The sequence below is a fragment of the Phoxinus phoxinus genome (assembly GCF_949152265.1).
Source record: "Phoxinus phoxinus genome assembly, chromosome: 22".
Taxonomy (NCBI): Eukaryota; Metazoa; Chordata; class Actinopteri; order Cypriniformes; family Leuciscidae; genus Phoxinus; species Phoxinus phoxinus.
The window spans coordinates 13,835,402-13,850,076 of record NC_136897.1 but is presented as its reverse complement, the minus strand read 5'-3'; the positions used below and the strand labels follow the sequence as shown (position 1 = coordinate 13,850,076).

Genomic DNA, 14,675 nt, shown 5'->3' with positions numbered 1-14,675 from the left:
CTACATTAACCTGGGTTTCCCCATGCTGCCTTGCGCGCAGCTCGATTTTATTCACTGCTAGGCAGCCTGGATTCCATGGACCAGATTTTCGCCTCAGCGAGGGGACCAGTCACAGAACGGGGAGGGAGCAACAAGACGATGACGACGTCTATGCGACACACCGAAGCAGATTGTTTATATCTATGGATCCAACATGGCAGCAGACGCAAAGTTACCTTTCGATGCTTGACTTGCACAAACGGCAATAGTCGCTGAACGCCATCGTGTACACATAAATCTATGACCCATCGTCTTCTTCCTCGTCTAATTTCTGTCGCTCTACATACGTCATCTGGTATAATTGAAACAATTGGCTATGAGCTACGTACAGGCGCATTTGATAGACATTTGTAGCGCCCAATAAACGTGTCTGGGAATTCGTAAACCACGTCTCAAATACGAGAAAATGTACATGTGGTTCCCAGACCGCGTCTCAATAGGCTTGTTCGACTTCATGCAGCTCTGCGCAGACCGATCGCACCTGACTTGAAGTAGTGCATGCCGGTTAGAAATGTTGTCCGACTTGATACAGCGCCGACGCCACGTGACTGTGACGTATGCCATCAAAGTACCGCGAGAGCGATTCGAGAGTAGCCGGAGAACTCAGCCAGCGCAGCTTCTCAAGAGTGGCTGCACCAGGTCTCATGACGACACAACTGTTCCACGATTGGCCAGATTCACCGCATGATAATAACAATCACGTGTTTTTCATGTTTATTCTCACACCATTAGTTCCACTAAAGCTCACAAACAGTTTTTTATAACAGTAAACACTCTTTTTAATGTAGTCGCGATGTTATATTGTGTCATGTTTATCAAAATAAAACTGATTAAAAAACTTTGACTCCACTTCATTGATAGTAACTAGTAGGGGTGTAACGATACATCAATGCCATGGTTCGGTTCATATCACGGTTTTGGAGCCTCGGTTCGGTTTCTCGGTTCTCATTTCAAGGTTCCTGGCAGGGCACCAGCAATAATAAAGAACACTATTCACTTTTAACTTAATAACAATACCAATCATTTAACTCATTAACTATGTTTTTACTGTATTATTTATTAATCTTTGTTAATCTTAGTTAATAAAAATACAGCTGTTCATCCTTTGTTTATTCATGTTACTTCACAGTGCATTAGGCTAACTAATGTTAACAACTTTTGATTTTAATAAGGCTACTAGTAAATGGTGAAATTAACATTAACACAGATTAATAAATGCTGTAGAAGTGCAGTTTATTAATAGTTAATGTTAACTAAATGTAGTTAAGTAGAGTTTAATAAATTTAACTTTATTGTAAAGTATTACCGATTTAGACGTCTGGTGAGTTGTTGGATACATCAGTTGTTTTAACCATTCATTAAATGGAATCGGTTCAAATGAGTCATTGGTGCGCGAATTGGAGGTGTCATTAGCGGACATGTACGCGTTGTGTGATTATCCCGTCAGTTTAGGACATTGCACAAGATTTGTGTCAACACAGTAAACATTTAATCACTGGATAGGTTTGTAGGTTTATTGAAAGTGTGGTTTGTCTCAGCTGAATGTGCGGAACGCTTTTCAGAGAAGATAAGGCAACGTTTTTTAGCACAATACACACCGGTAATTCAGGAAAAAAATCTCCCAATGCTCCACATCATGAAGCTTCGGTCTTCCGACCTTTTACCATCGTGTCAATTCAAGATTTTGATTAATATGCGCGAGGGGGGGAATGCAAGACAGTTAAGACGGTGAGTGCGCGCGCGCGGCCGGGCTCTCTCTCTCTGCTCGTTCTCTCAGTAACATGCGCCCTGTCACAAGCGCAGCAGTCTGTCATCTACATCACTCACACCGATCAAATAAGGCTTTGGTGGGATAAAAATTCACTTTGGTGGCCGCCAAAAAACGTAATATGTAGCGGACGGTGTTGATTCCGTGGCGCACCGCCCACGAACTAGTCTGTGTGGGAAACACTGCAGTCTAACTGCCAAGCGTGATCGATCACCAAATATAACGTGACATGCACTTGGAAATCAAAAGTTAGTGTACATTTCGTAAAATATACAGCTTTCATTAGTTGTTACAAGTGTAGGCTAATTACTATTTAATCAAATGTCAGAAAAAATCGTTTTGTGACATAAGGTGAAGTGAGAGCTGGGCGGGGCAGTAGGGGGTGGGGCGCTTAAATTTCGGTTCGAAATGAGAGTATCGCGGTTTTTCGGTTCGGTTTGAATATCGTTACACCCCTAGTAACTAGCTATTCTTATGTTTAACTTTATTCTTGTTCAAACAGATGCTCGTTCGAAGCAGTACATAAAGTATTGAATGTAAATGTCTCTGAAACATCTGTGTATTTGGCAAAATTGCATTTATTTCACTTTAGCTGTGGTAAAGTATGCAAACACCACGTAAGCGGTCACTACGGGAACCAAAAAGTGTCCAACTTCACGTCTCCGTTTACAGCTCCTCCCCGCTTGCACGCGGCAACTCTCGCCGATCGGTTACATCCAGCCACAGCCGATGTCGAACACACCTAATGAGACGAGGTCTGACGTTAGCCAGGCTACCCCTACATAGAAACTAATGTGAAATCATACATACACTACAGGAACTAACTAAACAGAATATACGTGCTACACAGAGGTTGCGTAAGTGCATTTATTCCGCAACCATGATCGCAAACAATATAGTTGAGATTCATGTTTGGATTTATTACAGGTCATCACTGAGAAGGTTAGATTGCAGATTTACATTGATAGCTCCACCATGCTTAGGTCAATGTCAACTTTTTCATCTATAGAATTTGTTAAAGACAAACTTTCAAAATTCTACAAAAATTCTAAATTCTGCAGAATCTATTATAAATTAGAGCCCTGCATTTCAGCCCGAGCCCGACGGGCCCCGACTTATTTACGCCCCTAGCGCCGGGCTTCGGGCCAATTTTCACGTCATAGTTCACACGCGGGCCGGGCCTCGGGCCTGTTTTAGGCTTATCCTTCTTTTTATAGCCTATTTCAGACATGTATTAAAATTAAATATGAGAAGTTGACGATGGAAAAACAAACATAGAAAGACGTTTTAAACCTATCACACTGACATATGACTGACACATGACAGTATGCTCGCGCTCGCGCACACACACACGCACGCACACAAGTTTCCCGGCGGCACGACCCAAGATTTGCGCGACCGGATCGCTGTTTTTAGTGTCCCCGCCAGAAGCAGAAGTATAGCGAGCGTGACTTCAGCGCAGCTGGAATAGTTCAAGAAAAAAGTACGCCTGGATTAAAACCTTCCACTGTGGATGCTGTGATGTTTCTTCACGATGCTCTGTAAGAAACTGTTCTTAGCCATGTTAGGGGCTGTCTTGTTGGTTTTCGTTTGAAAACGACTTTATTTTCATCAGTCTGTTGGAAACTATTGGAAATAAGAATGGCCATGTTCTGTAGTGAAGACTTGATTTTTGAGGTAAGATAATCTGCATGTTTGTTTTTAATTTAATGTCATTTATTTGATTTGTTTAGATTGTAGGCTATAGCTCATTTCGTTTGCGAGCGCTGTTGCGACTGTGAGCAGCAGAGCAGTTTGCCTCAGCTTTTAAAAAATGATAATAAACGTTTAAACTATAACTGTCTATGTGTGATATGCTTAAGGTGTTTTATGGATTTTATTGTAGCCAAGTAAAGTGTTGATTTGAGAGGCTAAATGGATCAAACATGTTTAACTCGCTGTCGGCTGCTTGGTCGTCAATAAAAAAACAAAAAGAAACCGAACATTTGTCTAAATTAACTTAATAAATAAATGAAAAGAAACATAACTAACAAAACGGACCTATTTTAATGGCTGCAAATAGCTAGTTTGCCCTAGGCCAGGCAACAGCTGTGTATATAAAAAATTATATATATTAATAAAAAAATTTTTTTTACGGGCTCGGGTCGGACTCGGGCTGATAATTATGATGAGCTGTCGGACACGGGCCAGGCTAGGGCCTGAGCGTCTCGGGCCAGGGCCGGGCTAGGGCCTAGATTTGAGGCCCGTGCAGGTCTCTATTATAAATTATACAACTAGTTAGTCAACATTTAACACAATAAACACAATAGAATGAGATAAAATCTAGTAAAGGTTGTCATGTAGTTTAAAAAAAAGCATTCTAATTTATGTTGGTGTAGGATGATGTTTTCCCATCTTTCCATCAGTATATTTAGTTTATGTGGCTGTTTTAGATCATGCTTGACTTTCTCTATAGCGTTGTATAGTAAATTCTCATTAGAGTTCCAATGAGTTACACATTTTATCACCAGCGTCGTGATAGGAACAGCTCAAGCAAATCTTATCACACTTTTGGGGTGAGGTTAGGATTAGGTAACCAGGTAGCAGCCTCAACAAAGGGGGTAATAATTTGGCAGTTAAAATTTGTCACAATGCAAGAAAAAGTGAGGAAACGCTACAGATTAATATATAGAAGTGCCGGCCCACTTTGAGCACTGGTCAGTTATTGTTTTATGACCTTTTTGTCATCTCATCATCATCTTGTCTTAGTCATGTGGAAAAAAAAAGCTTGTCGGCAAACATTTTTCATCATAGACTTCGATGACGAAATTAACACTAATCGGATGCCTGAATTTTGACATCTGTTAAATGAGGTTTCTGTTTTACCCATTAGTTCTTGTATCCTTTGTTCCGGTTCATTAGTTGTCATGGTTTTTAGAATGTTCTCATTTGTTGTCATAGCTACTACACATTGCTTAATTTATTAATTCCACCTGCTACTTGTTTCCACCCTTCCCTAAACCTTTGTATAAATAGCCCTCATTTTCAGTTGGTTTTTGTCTGTAGTCATCAGTGTTATGTTGGATTGCTATTCTGTGTTCTCCTGTCTGTTAGTTATTTTGGTTAAAGTGTAAATAAAAGTAACTGCTGCGGAATCAGATTCCGTCTCACTACTCTACTTTGCAGCAACCTTCTGTTACAATAAATACTGTATGCACAGTTACTGTACATGGTCAGTTGTGTTTTATTATTTGCATTTAGCATATTTTTTCCCTAATAAACAGACCTGTGACCCACCAGTCCTCAACTGCTAGGTTCAGACCTATAGTGTGAAATCAAGAAGCAAACAGCGTTTCTGTTGATTTAGCTGTCTGCATTTTGAATAAAGTGCACAACAAATTGGCGTAGTCTTGTGTAAAATCATAAAATGCTTTGTTTTCAAAACATTTTCTTGATGGAACGCTGACTGGCTTACATTTGAAGTCATTCCTTAAGCATAGTGGGGAAAAAAATATTCAGAGCAACCAATCCATTTTGAATGATATTCCACCAGCTACTGTAATTTAATACACTGTTTGAAACTTAACTGCTGATTTGAAAACGGTTCAGCACAAACAAATGAAACACTTTAATCGAGGTCTGCTTCTCTTCAAAGAAAACCACAACAAGTCTAATGGGAACTTTCATCACCTCTAAGCAAGCGGATGTTTGGGGGATATCACAGACAACCCAATTAATTATGAGTTAACAGAGTGCAAAAAAATGGAAAGGAATCTGTGAAGTAGGAAAAGTGAAACTTTTCCTACAGAGAGTACAGTGATGTCTTGGGCAGGTATGCAAATGAACTAGGGGTGTACAGTAAAGCCATTATCTCTATATAACATTGAAAAACATACATAAATACAAAGCAATTCCAATGCTTGGGTGATTCAACTTTACAGACCATGAGCTACATTTATAAAAACACAAGTGAACAAATTTATCTGTATTGCAACAATTGATTGCTTGTCTGCACATAGTTATACTTAAAGGTGCAATGTGTAATTTTTAGCTGCATTGTGAATTGCAACCAACAGAAGTGACAGCGGCCGACAGGAAAAGATGTCGTCTGAGACAGTAAAGAGTAGTGAGTTAAGCAATGAGGTTTCTTTACAAAGATAAATGAAAAAATTATGTTTACTTAATTTTTCAGTAAAACAATATGTTATTGCGAATATTATTGTTACTTGTAAAATGGCTATTTTAATGTAAGGGGACCTGCGGTGTATGTAGATAAAAATGTCTCATTCTAAGGTAATCAAAACATAAGGATTCATTAAGTAAGGTCATTATACACCACTGAAAACATAGTTATGTATATGATATTACATTTCTGTCAACAGATCTTCCTAAATATTACACAATGCACCTTTAAATATGAACTGCCATTCAGAAAATTAGGCCGTAGGCTATCAAACTGTCAGAGAAATTCATTGAGGTGCACATAAATACTTCATATTGATATATAAGCATGTTGGTACTGTGTTTTCCTGCATGATTTAAAGACTGAATGATGAAAGCTAATCAGGGTATCTGCACATTTTTTAACAGCAAATTTAATAACTTTTAAGACCTTTTTAAGTCCTCTAAAAGGAAAATTTAAGACTTTACCACGACAAAAAAAAAAGACATGGAAGACAGCCCCAGGACATTACAAAAGCCCACAAATACACAAAAGTATTCAACATACTTTCTCTAAATTATGGGTAAATGTGGCTGCCAAAAGCCTTGAGGTGGGATGAATGCAAGCACATTCAATAATCTTTGCATAGACCTAATGAATGAAGATCCAGTCGGACAATTGAAGGAAAGATCAGGATCAGACATTTATTTAAAAGTGCTTTGTTCAGCTACTACTTTCAGTGCTGTGAAGATGTCAAACTTCCAATATGGTCAACAATGGGATTAATGCCAACCTGGCAATCCAAAGAAGATATACATGTATAACAGAATACAAACAGAATAGCATGAAAACAGTCATGCTTACATGGGATGTCAAATAATAGAGAAACGGCTTCGGACATCCCTATGAAGCCACAGTGCTCATCAAACAAAAAAGGAACTGAAATTATTTTGCAAATAATCCAAATAAATTACCAAAGGTACATGTAAACCTTCAACTTTTAAGTACTCAAACTCAATGCCTATGACAGTTTTGTCAATTCTACAATCTTGTTTTCAATTTCTGCATCCAACTCAATTAGTTCTTTGTGTTTATCTTTAGCTCGTCTCCTCAAAGAATTGGATTCTGTGATCAATGTGGCCATTTTACTACCACCTGAATTTTCGGCTTGCTCTGCCATTCTATCTGCATCTTTCTCCAAAGATGTGCAAATTTCTCGAATTGATTTTTTCTTTTGCTTTAGCTCTTTCAGATCCTCTTCGACATACTTTCTTTTCTTGGAGTTTTCTTCTGTCTCTCTCTTCTTTTTTTCCTCTTCCAAGTGCGCCCGGTAACGGCTCCGTGCTGAGGCACAGTGACTGATTAGCTCTTTTGAAAGAGGCACTTGTGTCACCCCCCCACAAACTTTCACTTGATCACAGATGAGCCTTTGAATAACAACTGTCTCCTCAGACATGTTGCACGTCTCCACTTCTTTGTTGACGGAGAAGCCCCGCTCCACTTCAGCTTGTCCATGTGAGAGGAGTAGTAACTTCTTGCAGAAGTTCCACAGATCAGTGTAAGAACTGAGATTCTGAGACAGGAATGTGTCAACCCTGGACACTGACGGCTGGAAGTTTGCAAATTCCAGCGATTTGGCCTCATTGGAAAGAGCCTTCTCAAACTGTTGAGAAATCACATCACCTGTAATTATGCACAAAGGAGAGCCAGTGTGAATAGACAAATTTGCATTACAACATAAAAGGCAAAGTCGCGTTCTAAAGAGCCCAAATCCACACTGATTTCATACATTTACTTCCATGACTAATATTTTTACTAAGATGCCTGGGTTCTGCAGCTCATTGGTTTGCACTCAAGTCATGCCAACCTGCCCTATTTAAAAATAAAAATAAACGCAAAAAATAAATAAGAAAGTGTCGTTTTTTTGTGTGGAATGGCCTGTTTAAATAGTAGACAAACTTTACCTCTACCAAATATGTACACAGTATCAAATATGTACACAGAAATGAGAATACATGTTGACTTTTATGTTACAGGTTATGTTATAGGTATTGGTCTTGACTGATACAAATGGTAGGAAGTGTGTAAACAGTGAGTGCCATTCTATTCTTATCCTATAATTTACCAGAAGATATCCCGCCTGTCAACTGTTTGTCCAGCACAAACTTCTCAATGAGGCGTTTCAGTTTCTCCAGGCATTCGTCAGGGCTGGAATACATTTTTCTTGGGTCCAGACACATCATGTTATGGACAGTGGCATATTTTAGAGGGCACTTATCCAGTGCCTTCTTGCATATTTTTGAAAGCGCACCCTGGCATTCTTTTTTAAACTGCAGCACACCAAGCTCGCTTACCCTGCCCTTGGCCCCTGACAGTCCCTGACAGAAAAAAAACATTGGTTTGTCAAATATACAACATTTCTGTCCCTCTCTACATAGTCTGCAATAATTAAGCATAATACACTGAGATTAATGGCACCCCTTTTCAGAACACGCACACACACACACACTAATGTTGACATCTACATGTCATTGTGAACTACTTTGATGAAACTGAATATACCCACCTTAATAACAGCTGCTGCACCCATGCCAATGTCAACATCTTTTGTGCCAAGCCAAAGCTTCTGGTCTGTGACATCGAGCCTCACCAGCTTATATGGACTCGTGGGCAACGCATCGCGCTTGATGAATCGTTTGAGAAGGCTCTAGTAAAATAAAAATATATATTTGAGTTAGATCAGTGAATTTCTGTGTATTAAAGGTGTTGTGCATTATGACAAATAATTACCCTTATCAAATCCTCCAAGTCTTTCCACAGGAAGGGAATCATGGGAGCATCTTTTTGATATTTTTCCAGAAATGGTTGAAAGGCTCTTGCTATGAACACAAAGAAGTGGAGTTTGGCACATATGAGAGGATCCTTTCTTGCATCAGAGAGGGTGTCGAATGATGCATTCCCTGGGTTCTTCACCTTCTTTGTTGACACTTGGTCAACAAACTTCTCAATAGAGGGCCAAATTTCAATGGCCCTCTCTGCAGCAGGCACATTTTCAAGCCAACGATGGCCACAGAAGGATAAGGGGAATGTGGTTGACAGTGTTGCAGATGTGAAATCCTCTCTTCTTGCTGGGGCATTATTGAAGAGATAGTGGAGAGATCTTAGCACCTTTTCTACATGCCACACCTCAAATCCACCTTTAAATGAATTGTGTAGGGTGTGGATACCACAGCTTCCTACCACTTGGAGTTGAATCCCCCCAAACTGTTCTCCATGTTCCAGTTGTAGGAGATCCATGAATTTCCAATTTACTGCGGGTCCATCCATTGACACAGAGATCATGTTCCTTAAATTAAGTTCCTTGGTGCCCTCCTGAAATTATTAAAAAATAAAATATAAACAAAGTACACCTCAAGAATAATCACGCTTTCATTCATTTTCACTCAGATTAGATGGTTTGTCTAGACTAAAGTAGTGATTCTCAAACTGTGGTCTGGGGGATGGTTGTATGCCAGATTACCAAAGAGGTCTGTGAGCAAAAGTCAACAACAAAAATTCACTTTCATTACTTGTTTTCTAATCATGCACATTATTAGCAGGTGAAGTTAGCCATGGTTTCAGAAAACTAAAATGGACTTTATTTTTGTATGCATTTAGGAATGATCATTAAGCCAAATATGTCAAGATTGTTTTTGTTTAAATTGGCCAAACTTGGTTTGAAAAAAAGTTTGAGAAACACATCTTAAGCCATTAGTGAATGCTTGCAAATTGGGCCTATGTGATATGGTTCAATGTCAAAATTGTTAACTTAAAATTGAGAAGAACAAAACAGATATTTGGAGTCTAATTATGAACTGGCCTACATTGTTATTTAATTCAATTGACTTTAATTCATGACTTTTCACATAAAAAATATGCATTAAGCATAAAGCATATTGAATGCTTTATACAATAAAGTTATTTACAGCACTGCCTTCCTTCCTAGATGTCACCCACCCACAACATTTTTTTTTACTGATTGGCTGGGACAATATATCGATGCATCGTGAATCGAGAAATTATTCTGGATCGATTCCAATTTTAATGAATGCATCGCAATTCTCTCTCGAATCGATTCTGAGTTTAGTTTTTAACAGCAGGTGGCACTGCGTGCTTTAGAAACAGCCGTAATCTGCTGGCTTCCAATGCCTTACACACACCACTTGAACCTACTTAAAATAATAATTCATAAAGTTTGAAAAGGTTGAAGTGAAGTACAAAGCGTGTTTGCAGTGGGCTGTTTACATTAATCTCGTGTCATAAAAGCATGATCAAGTATTCTCACTCAGCCGAACGCACGAACGCTCTTCTTCGTGAGCATTTGAGTGTGCGGTTAAAAACTAGCCTAGAGCGCATCTGCAAAAACTAAGCACAGTCAGAAACAATTCGTGATGCATTCAGAAAAAAATTAGAATGCATTCAGAAAAAAATTAGAATCGATCCAAGCATCGATATATTGTCCCAAATATTCATTAGGATATAACATGAAAACACAAATAATTTTAACATATTCAAAGCATTTTAAATGTAACTTAAAGAGTATTACCTTAAAATGCTCCAGCAAGTCTTCTGCCGTTGAGTGGCCCAAAAACTGAGAACCAAGATAACGAGACCTGACAATCGGGGTGCCGGTCTCGTCGGTTGACCAATGTCTGACGTGCAAGTCCAACTGTTTAGTTTTAGTTGTTGTGTTCATGGACTCATCGAACATTATTATGAAAGCGTCCTTGTTTGCCCGTGAAATTAGTTCCTTCTTTAGGTATGGGGCAACACCAAATCGTGCCAAATATGCGGTTTTGTCCTTTCCACATGTAAACGTACTCGCACACTCTGAGTCAGGGAACATTGCTTGAAAAACTAGGTGGATGTCCTCGTTTGAGTTGTACGAGTGGTGGCGGCTTACGGTTTGAAATACCCACAGTATTTCGGCCTTAAGTGTAGCTACATTCGCAAAGCTACCGAAGGCATTGCTTGACGAAGTGGACGGCCTTGTGGAAGGCTGAGAGGTCGAAGTGCTAACAGAAGAAGATGAGAACATGCTTATGGGCAAACTACTTGCCTGCGACGACACATACTTCTTGTGCTTCTCTGCTTTCATGTGTGAATCGAGCGCTATGTGGCCCATTGTCCCCAGCTGTATCGTCTTTTTACATAAAGCACACCTCGCTTCATGATTACTGGCTGTTTTCTTCAGCCACCCCCGATACTTTTCGTCCTCCAACCAATTGTCATTAAACACACATTTGCCCATGCTTGTGCTTTCGCTTTAACCAAAATGCTGTGGTGGCGAACCATCAACGCAACGCATTCATCAATCACTTACTCGTATGTCACATATGGAATGATTGCACCCACATAGATCAAAGTGCTGCCCCCAAATGGCGCGCTGGTCAAAATGCGGTTAAAAAAAAGAAAAGCGGATGACGAGTCGGACATGAAATTTAAGGTCCCACATGAAATTTAAGACCTCCTTATCGAAAATTCCCGAATTCAAGACATTTTCAGACCTTAAAAATTATAATTTTTATTTAAGACGTTTCAAGACTTTTTAAGGACCCGCGGGTACCCTGACTAATAGCTGACATGAGGTGTGGGGTATCACAGAAAACAAAATGATTGAAAAATAAGCCTACATTATGGGTGGTTAAGAGGTAAAGTAGGGACAATTGGTAAGGTTTACAAAACTGCAATATACACTTATATTTAAGATTTCGTAGAAGAGTCCTTATTTTTTCCTCAGCATGCCAAGCAAGCTGAGGGGGTAAAGTTAATCAATTAAAAGGATGTGTTCGGAGTACAATCATTTCAGCTAATGCTTTATAAATGAGATTGAATGGATTCTTAGCTTAGCAGGCTTATTAGTAACAATAGGGGTCCAAAGCCCTTATAAGTCCACTTGAGAAAAAGTTATATTTATGCATTACAATTATAGACAGAGCATTAAATGTGTTTTTGGCTCAAGAAGCTTCTAAAATGTTTTCAAGTAATATGGTTTTCAAAAGTTTTTATACATTTTTGATTGTTCTACTGCATTTATCTTTATGAGCATTACTCAGGCAGTCATAAAATGTATCTTTTCAAATACAAATTACTGCTCTAAAATGCAAAGAAACTAAATCATAACAGGTAGCATTTTATTTAATAATCTCTTAATTTTAAAATCATGATCAATACCACGGCTGATTTTATCAGCAAACTGAAAAAATGGCGTATTAAGTTTTGATGCAACTTCTACAGTGATATCCAAAGAATAGCACCATATGGTACGGCATAATTCCAGAATAATTCAAAAAATTAACGCTCAATTGACTCCAAATAAAAAGCTAAATAAAATAAATATTTTTTAATCTTTTCAATATTTGTGAAACAAGAATGGTCATGATTTGTATATTCTTATTATATTTCAAAATAAAACCATATAGTATGAGGGCTTATCAGGGTCACCCTAATTATTATGAATGCAGTGTTTATGACTTCATATTAATTACAGATGGAATATTTGTACTTCATTTTAAATATAGTTCTGCAGTGACAGTTTAAAAAAAAAATTAAGTAGTGAACACAAAAAAGGTGGCTTAAAAAAGTGAAACAGAACCTACAATATATACATTCCATTATGTACATTCATACTAAAAAGACCCATTTAAACAATTCTTAAAAAATCGAAATTTAAACATTTATTGTACTTTTTGAAATATTTGACAGACCTGCAAACTCACAAGTGGTGAAAAAGGCAGTGCTTTGCTTCAAGTAAAAAAAAACTTTTTCACAAAAATTATGCATTATCTTTCATGTCAAATTCTTACATTTTATCAAATTCAGTTTTAATAAAAAGGGCTGTTATCAATCAAATTAATTAATTTACAGAGTAGTGATGGGCAATCCGGCTCTTTTTCATGAGCCGGCTCATTTGACTCAGCTCACTGAAATGAGCCGGCTCTTTTAAAATAAATGTTTTAACTCGCTAAAAGTCCATCGCACGACAGTGCAACGTGAATATTCAAATTTTTTATAGTCCATAACAACCCGAAAAATTGCCTGATTGCCTTGCATATCTAATTAATGGGCAAAGCTTTCTGACAATTTTTCTTAGGCCTAGCCTACCTTCTTTTTTTTATGTAGATGTTATTGAGCTTGTAGAAGTTAGCTCTTGCGTTCTTCTGAACATCTTGAGCTGCCATTGCCCGATGTCATTTCTGAGTCATATCCATAATCTGCCTCTCTTTTAAATGCCTATTCCACAAGTGGTAGGCTACAACGATTGGCTGTTTTAAAATATAACTAATATCGAAACAAAATAACCCAGTCAGTCTCATCTACGAGACGTTTAGGCCTCCTCCAATACTGACAGCTGGGCTCATACCTTGCAAGTTTGCTTTGTGGCAAACTTTTTTCATTTGATTGGTTTAACCGCCACCCGCCCAAATTGAATTAAATTTTATTTTAATGATGTTTAAACAAATAATACAAAAAAATCAATGATGCCTTTAAACAATAAACCAATAGGTGGCAGCAAGTGACCGTCCTAATAAATGAATCATTGAGTCATTCATTAAAACGTTTCGTTAAAAATGCTGAAGCATTCAATAACAAAACAGCGCTTAGTGTTGCTTTTCTTTTGTAACTATTATCATCGGTGAAATAGAACAAAACCAGTATATATTGCGTCCAAATTGTAAGTGACTAACTTACATATTAACTAGGCTACTTGTAACTATAAATTAATAAATTTGCAGTGATCGACCAGAAAATAATTGCGACTATATTAAATTAGACAATTGTTATTGTCAAGTTTATTGTGCTTGCAATTTATGACTGTGCTGAGAGTTTATGGTGGGAGGGGCAGATGTACACGTGTCACATGACAAAATAATCGTTTTTACTCGATTGTACTATTTTGGTGATCGTTGGGAGCCAAAATCGAAATTCAATTAATTGCACAGCCCTAATTCATACGTTCATATCAATCAGCTACCCATTTAATGTTGATCTGAAAGTATTTTGTTTCCTCTTTCTGATGTCTTACGTTACAATTATTTAAAAAATATTTTTAAGTTTGTCAGGTTTTTACATCAGTAACATGTGGGTCAGTCACTTGGAGATGAGCCTTCAATTAGTGTGCCTGTGTCAGATGGCTGTGATTCCCACTGACGTTCACAGGAACCTCTCTTTTCTCGCCCATCATCCCTTCTGACAGGACGTCCCCCACTCTTTGCCTCATTCATCTTCATTAGCTGTCTATTTCCTCCATCTCATGTCAAAAATACTTAATGTCTCTGTTGCGTGGGCCAAGACGAGCCCTGATTAGTTAGCGCTAATACAGACGCATTTCAGTGTTTCTCTTCGATCTGGCTCCATTAACAGTCCCTGTAGTCCTTTTAGCAAAGAAACAATACAGCTGCCATCTGTTTCCTGCTATACTTCCTACTGTTCTACGTGGCCCACCACCTCCTGCCTAACCAGTTAAACAGCGGGGAAAACAGCAAGAGTGAAGGCAAATACAACACAAATACAAATATGTTTACTTTAAATTAGTGCCAACGCCACATTTTCCACTGAGCCTTGGTCTCTAAAAAACAATGGCAAAATAATACAAGTGGAGGTGGAAAATTTCACGAATACATAAATCCAGGATGAAGTTTTCATCAAAAACTCTAAGCGTATCAAAATATTATTAGACCAAGTAAA

The 14,675-nt window shown here is 38.2% G+C and overlaps 2 protein-coding genes across 6 annotated transcripts in view; both read right to left on the bottom strand.

The window, feature by feature from the left end:
* The window catches only part of LOC306990424 (uncharacterized protein), a 142,070-nt gene that overhangs the window by 111,042 nt on the left and 16,353 nt on the right, over nt 1–14,675 (bottom strand). The window lies entirely within an intron of this gene.
* LOC306990243 (uncharacterized protein) lies at nt 6,820–10,997 on the bottom strand. Its single transcript, XM_079596797.1, has 5 exons — nt 10,534–10,997; nt 8,739–9,320; nt 8,515–8,655; nt 8,074–8,326; nt 6,820–7,631 (listed from the first exon to the last, which is right to left on the bottom strand). The coding sequence occupies exons 1-5, from the start codon at nt 10,831–10,833 to the stop codon at nt 6,970–6,972; spliced, it is 1,938 nt and encodes a 645-aa protein (XP_079452923.1). The 5' UTR covers nt 10,834–10,997; the 3' UTR covers nt 6,820–6,969.

Excerpts from the sequence above, each read along its gene's own strand:
- LOC306990243 (XM_079596797.1), bottom strand. The coding sequence starts at position 10,833 with ATGTTCCCTGACTCAGAGTGTGCGAGTACGTTTACATGTGGAAAGGAC. Across the intron at positions 8,327-8,514 it reads GTGCAGCAGCTGTTATTAAG|GGACTGTCAGGGGCCAAGGG; the intron begins GTGGGTATATTC and ends TTTTTCTGTCAG. Across the intron at positions 7,632-8,073 it reads GACAGGCGGGATATCTTCTG|GTGATGTGATTTCTCAACAG; the intron begins GTAAATTATAGG and ends GCATAATTACAG.